We start from the raw sequence: 7500 nt of genomic DNA on the forward strand, positions 1-7500 counted from the left end.
TTTTATCCCATATAATAAATCCTTTATTGACCAAGCTTGTTCGGTCAAAATGGCTGGATATTGGCCTCGTTCTTTTTTGCGCGTTTATGGACCGAGACTTCGTCTCGGTCCATAAACACTCAGAAAAGAATTTGGCCAATATCCAGCCATCTTGACCTCACATTTGGTCAATAACCCATATATCTTGACCGAACAAGCTTGGTCAATAAAGGATTTATTATATGGGATAAAACACCAAAAACTTGATCTTCCATCTTGCGGGAACAAGCGAGAAATCCCGAGCGGGAAGATAGCTCCATCTTGCCCGCTCGGGTAGCTAATCACAGAGAGGGATTTGGTTCATCTTGCCCGCTCACGGAACTAGTCCTATTATAAGTCACCTTGCGCGATCCAAAAATAGATTTCAAATAATTATCATGTGGCTCAGGGATTTGCTCTCTTACCTAGATTACGTAAAGTCGCTCTTAGGCGTGTCCTGAGTGCAATTATTCAAGTTTATGATAATAGAATAACTGAGCTCACTGAAAACGTTTCGAAGACAAGTTTGGGTGTTTTCCTTTCAGCCAATCCAAAAACGGATTTTTGATCTGACATTTGCCAGAATTCGCGGCCGAAAGAAACGCGAAATCCGAGATTCGATCAGTACCCATGGAGTCCTTTCGTGAATACGTCAATTATCGCGGCATCTTAAGAAATTCGGTCATGTTAAAACGCAGATCGTGCAGATTGCAGATTGCAAATTGTGCAGATTGAGTACTTTTTCATTCGGTAACCAGAAAGAGGTGCTCTACATCGACATGCGATGTCCCTTTATTTGTAAAAATAAACCCAAACAATGCACTTTGCAACACGCACAGGAGACCCTTGATGTTTCGTTTTGTAATTACCTAAGAACGCAGATAGTGCAGATTGCAGATTGTGCAGGTTATGCGGATGAAGTACTTTATTACTTGCTTCTTTTTCAAACAAGAACGCCTCTAAGGTGGACAAACACTGTTAATACTGCATGCAAGCCTTGTCAATGTTTATCCTGTAACGCGAGGTATCCTGAGAGTTAAGTCTCCTTCGAATACACAGATCAATGGTTACTCCAACAAGCATCCCAAAATTCGACAGCACAGAAAATTCGTACTTCAATCCAAAGGTAGCAAGGGTTCTTTACTTTAGGGAATTACAAAACGAAACATCTCCTGTGTGTGTTGCAAGGTGCATTGTTTGGGTTTATATTTACAAATATAGGGACATCACATGTCGATGTAGAGGACCTCTTTCTGGTTACCGAATGAAAAAGTACTCAATCTGCAGCTGTTGTCCTTCAGTAGCATTTTGTGGTTAATGATTCCAAGTTCGAGTGAGGCCTAACACTACTGTGACGTTTTTATGCCCAATTATTCCATCAGAGATCAACCCTAGTATTGGAATTGGTCCCACACAAGGACAGAGGACACAAGGACACAAGGACACAAGGGCAGAGAAAAACTCTGACCAGGTTCGGCCGAGCCGAATTTGTCCTTGTGAATAACATCTCACATACCCACGGCCTGCTCCCGTTCTGGCCTTGTAGCTCAGTCGGTAGAGCTGAGGCAGTTTTTCTCTGTCCTTGTGTGGGCCCAATTCCAATACTAGGGTTGATCTCTGATGGAATAATTGGGCATAAAAACGTCACAGTAGTGTTAGGCCTCACTCGAACTTGGAATCATTAACCACAAAATGCTACTGAAGGACAACAGCTAATGATTATCTAAACTAGGCTTGGGCCGAGCCGAATTTGTCCTTGTGAATAACATCTCACATACCCACGGCCTGCTCCCGTTCTGGCCTTGTAGCTAAGTCGGTAGAGCGGCGGTGATCTAATCCGAAGGTCGTGGGTTCAAATCCCACCCTGGTCAGAGTTTTTCTCTGTCCTTGTGTGGGCCCAATTCCAATACTAGGGTTGATCTCTGATGGAATAATTGGGCATAAAAACGTCACAGTAGTGTTAGGCCTCACTCGAACTTGGAATCATTAACCACAAAATGCTACTGAAGGACAACAGCTAATGATTATCTAAACTAGGCTTGGGCCGAGCCGAATTTGTCCTTGTGAATAACATCTCACATACCCACGGCCTGCTCCCGTTCTGGCCTTGTAGCTCAGTTGGTAGAGCGGCGGTGATCTAATCCGAAGGTCGTGGGTTCAAATCCCACCCTGGTCAGAGTTTTTCTCTGTCCTTGTGTGGGCCCAATTCCAATACTAGGGTTGATCTCTGATGGAATAATTGGGCATAAAAACGTCACAGTAGTGTTAGGCCTCACTCAAACTTGGAATCATTACTCAATCTGCGCAGTCTGCATAATCTGCAGTCTGCACGACCTGCCTTTTAAAATGACCGTAAGTTGCTCAAACGTTTTAGCTTATAAGTCAACAATATTAAACAAACCAGTTTGACGGGCAAAGCTGCCCGAAGTAGTGGATAAATGTGAACTCGAATTGAACAAGCTGCTTATTTTAGGGCTTTTGTTTACAGCAAATTACACTTTAAACATTGTTATTGGAACTTTTTTGCAATGATTAACTACAAATGATAAATAAAGAAGTAATTCACAGTCTCTGGAACGCTTATCCACATGTTTACTCTTTTTTCTTTCGCCGAAAGGCAAAGAGTCGAAAAGTTTGCCCAAGGTGAAAATACCGCTGATTCAACTGATGAATTTCGGATCCTTTGTGAATGGAAACGCGTAGATCGCAAATCCGTAAATCTGGATTTGGATTCTTTGGATTTCAAATCTAGCGAATCTTCATTCAAAAAGGATTCACCATGTCAGAAATCATGATTTGGATTTGCCGAAAGGAGCACGTAGTCTGTTTTAAGATCGAAAATGCGTTTTTGGATTCACCGAAAGGTACACACCCAAAATATTGCTCTGACACGTGGAAAGTTGAAAAAAGTGTATCAAGAAAGTTCCCAACAGTACTTGAAACGTAAAATAGTGCCCCAAAATCGAAAACGTACCCAGAACACAATCGAGACATGCCTAGTCGCTCTTCATATCTGCTCATATTACCTTTAGCTTGGGTGTCGTAAGCCTTCCTTTGGCTCCAAATGGGTCCGTGACAGCACTGTAACGTTCAATTGCTATGACAACCAGTGTGAACACGGATGTGGCACCTCCGACCCAGGCCACGTTGCTACCTGTCAACAGTTTGCAAAGGGTGTTGCCAGCCACACCGTCCGGATGAGTAAACATATGCATGAAGATATATTGCGGTGTGAAAAATAGTCCCACAAGCATGTCCGCAACAGCTAGGTTCATGAGAAGGTAGTTGATGGAGGTTCTGTGAAAGAAAAATCAATTTTAATAATAATTGTTTTACTTATCTGTCAGATATAGAGCTTACTGAAAGAAATATATGTTATTTGCCAGCTGGGAGGTCCGTATAGCGAAAAACTGTGACCGAGGTCTTGAAAATGCTACCTGAGGCCGCAGGCCGAGGGCAGCTTTTTTAAGACCGAGGTCACAGCTTTTCGCTATACGGACCGACCCTTAGCTGTTAAATAATTTAATGATGTTTTTCCTCTCTCTCTCTCTCTCTGAAATCATTGTTTTAATTGTTGACTCGCACCGCGCTTGACAGCGAATACAGTAAGTGACTTACAAACAGAACGTTTCAAAGAGAAATATTTTTATTTGAATTTTATTTCAACGCATGTTGTCTAATTAAAATCTGTTTTACCGAAACACTTACTTCTGTATGCAAACGGATTTGGTGTCAAAAAATGGAACTTTAAAGCCATTACACAAGCTCACGCAACCAGGGCTAGGATTTCGCCCGAGTTGGCGGGCAAGATAGAAAAATTCCGCCGCTCCGAGAGCCAATCAGATTGCAGGATTCGCAGAATTCCGCCCGCTCGAGCATTGACAAAAGAGTAAATGTAGTTATTTGAAGTGCAGGCTATCGACGAAAGATAGAGGTAATCACTTAGTACGGCCCCGGAAATTGGTTAGAAAGAGGTATTAGGCTTCCTAAAATTATCAGTATTGTGATATGACCCTGTCCAGAAATGCACGCAATCGAAAGAATAACAAATATAACAAAACACTTGCTAAGTATTAATGAAAATAACAAATGAAGAAAACAACAGCAGCAAGAATAACAGTTCCTCAAGGCAGACAAGGGAAGGGGCCCCCAAAAATATAACAAAAATAACGAACCAAAAAAATAGCAAAAATAACAAATCAAGCAAGCGATACCAGCAAGAATAACAATTCTTCAAGGCAGACAAGGGAAGGGGGCCCAACAAATATAACGAAAATGACTAAAATTGCAAAAATATCAAATGAAGCAAACGACAGCAGCTAGAATAACAATTCTTTAAGGCAGACAAGGGAAGGGGCCCCACAAATGAAACGAAAATAACAAATTTAGCGAAAAAGTCAAATCAAGCAAGCGAGAGACACAAAAATAGCAATTGTGTAAGACGGACAAGGGGAGCGGGCTTCACAAATACAACACAAATAACGAAAATAACAAATTTAGTGAAAATAACAAATCAAACAATCGATACCAGCAAGAATAACACTTCTTCAAAGCAGACAAGGAAAGGAGGTCTCAGAAATATAACGAAAATAACGAAAATAACAAATTTAGCGAAAATATCAAATCAAGCCGCTGAAACGAGCCCTTGTATTTGCTGGTGATGACATAGTAAATGTGACAATAGGAGAACATTGTTTTGTAAAGTAAAGGGAAAAAGCCCTGGTATTACGGCAACAGATAAAACTTTATGGGTGAGTATTATTTAGCTTTCATAAAACCCGTTCAACTAATGGAATGGGTGAACGATAGAATGCCGCCAGCCATAATAGGTTTCGCATTTGGTGTCACAGTTATTCATGGTAGTGACATTGTTCACTTGAAATCAACCAGAAGAATTGCTTTGGTCATCTGCGCACGAAGAATATCAGAAAAGCTTGCGTAGACGAAGAGAGCGGTGTTGAGTCATCTGATACTTAAATCCGAGTACCATCCTTGATTTATTGTCATTTTCCTAGCCTAATATATTGAAAGTACTCATGTGGACATGGAAACGGGGAGGGATTATGGCTGTCCTATTCTTAAGATTCATTCACAATGATTCTCCGATTCTACGACTCGTCCGATTTTACGTATTTTAGAAATCATCTCTTGGAAATGACAAGTAATAAACGATTATTACAACTGACTGTGGTGTTTTGCGTTGTCAGGGTTCGTTCCGGCGAGACTCTCTTGTTGTATTTGCCAGTGTCGCTCCCTTGTTTTGTTATTCTCGTTAGTTTTGCTATAATTGTTATTTTCGGTATTTTTGTTACATTTGTGAAGCCCCTTTCCCTTCTCGATTTCAGTGATTTGTTATGTTTGCTAGTGTCGCACCGTTGATTTGTTATTTGAATTTTTTTTGCTATAATTTTTATCTTCGGTATTTTTGTTAGCACAGTTGTTATATTTGTTATTTTTTGATTGCGTGCATTTCTGGACATGCTGATTTGTTATATTCGGTATTTTTGCTATAATTGTTGTTATAATTTGTTATTCTTGGGATTGCGTGCATCATTCGGCTGGGCGATTGCCAAGCAACAAATGATGATAATGATGACGACGACGATGATGATGATAACAAAGCCAGTACAAATCCATCAAAGCTGCCTCACTGTCTACTTATTTTAACCTCAGGAAAAATACTTTATGCTAAATCCCTGGCAATTGCAGGATAGCTTATTTTCAGTTTCAAGACGACTGCCGCACTCAAGTGTATTAAGGCTTGACCAATCTCATTATTATGCATATTTTTATTTGAAGTAAAGCGTTTGTCCAATGTCTATGAAACTTAGCAGAAAGTTTTTTATCGGTGCTGTTATTGATTCGCCAAAATATTTTGTATCGCATTTTGGTCACGTGACCCTAAAACAACTTATAACGTTTATATCCTTTATTCAAAAATGGGGAACATTTATACTTCAAAATTTTGAAAACGTTTGGCATTAACACGTTTAGTACAACTGTGCCTATCGAATGCCGCCTTTTAATGTGGTACTCCGTATTTACCTTTTAAGATATTTGGATGTTTATCATGTCACGTGACCTATTTTCCTCAATTGTTCATTGCTCTTAACATGTGGACATGATTAAAAGGCGGCATGACAAAGCCCTTAGAAGGGGTCATCGAATAATCAAGAAAGAAGATTGATATAATGTAGCTGAATGTTCCCCATTTTTGAGTAAAAAATATAACTGTTATAAGTTGATTTCGGGTCACGTGACAAGAATGTGGTACGGGATATTTTGGAAAAGTTATAACAATACCGATAACTAACTGCCTGCCAAGTTTCATAGGTCCGGGACAAATGCCTTCCCTTCAAATAAAAATATGCATAATAATTAGGCTGGTCAAGCCTTAATACACTTGAGCAAGAAAATTATGAAATCCATTTCGCTCTAACCTTGAGCACTCAATGACTACCATATGCACGAGAGTCATTTTGCTTCCTCAAACACGTTTTAGATAATTTAGCTGCGTTGCGTTGTGCCCCAGGAAAGCCTCCTTAAACCTGTACATTGTATTCTATAACATTCTTTATGAACGACATGAAGGAAACTGTAACTGTTTCTTCCCTTCGCCCTTACGCAGATCACACTACTCAATATATGGCTGATAAAAACCTAGTTATTCTTCATTTATCATTTTAAATCGACACATGGAAAGTTTACCTTCCTGGCCCGACTACAACTATATTCGGGCCAACGTACGGGGGACAAGACAAAAGCAATGCGACTTGAGAAATGAATCTAACACTTTGATTTTCAGTTTAATGGCTCTTGTTTCGAATAAAGATCCTGGAAATCTACTTGGACAATATAAGCTAACTTTCAACTGAAGAACATATAAATGAAATGGTGAAGAAAGTATTCATCAGTTGCTAAGATAGCTGCACCGTCGTCTCAAAAATCGCTTTGTGGCTGCAAACACTTTTACACCGGAGTCTTGTATTATCGCATTTTGAGTATTGCAACTCTTTGCTTTTTCGCGCAGACAAAACACTAAACGAGATTCTAGGAGATGCAAATCAGTATAGCCTACGTAAAATAATAAATATGGGAAAAAACACTAACTATGAATCAGTCCTTTGCATGGGCAGTAAACATAAATACTCTGGAACAATGGCGTTTGCCACAATCCCTAAAAATTTTTTTAGTGCTTTAATCCATGTAATCTTAGAAGTAGTTGGCTTAATTTTGAACAAATCTCTAATAGTAGCAGATTTTCTTCATATTCATATACGTATATCATCTCTCGTACTTGGAACCAACTGACATCAGTTAAAGAGGAAGAGGAAAAAAGAGGAAGAATAATGGTTAATTCAATACCTTAATAGCAGGATAAACTGAATTGCTAAGGTTTACAATGTATAGAAGGGGAAAATATGAATATAATTGCAAAAAAAACTTACATTCTTACAATAAAATCCTACGACTACGAATATA

General features: G+C 39.5%; 1 protein-coding gene across 1 annotated transcript in view; it reads right to left on the minus strand.

Moving 5' to 3' along the window:
• The window catches only part of LOC138039802 (pyroglutamylated RF-amide peptide receptor-like), a 35757-nt gene that overhangs the window by 8546 nt on the left and 19711 nt on the right, over positions 1-7500 (minus strand). Inside the window, exon 2 of the mRNA XM_068885645.1 lies at positions 3045-3315. Coding sequence (XP_068741746.1) covers positions 3045-3315 — 271 coding nt within the window. The remainder of the gene's footprint in view (positions 1-3044; positions 3316-7500) is intronic.

This window comes from Montipora capricornis, chromosome 3 (assembly GCF_036669925.1).
Source record: "Montipora capricornis isolate CH-2021 chromosome 3, ASM3666992v2, whole genome shotgun sequence".
Taxonomy (NCBI): Eukaryota; Metazoa; Cnidaria; class Anthozoa; order Scleractinia; family Acroporidae; genus Montipora; species Montipora capricornis.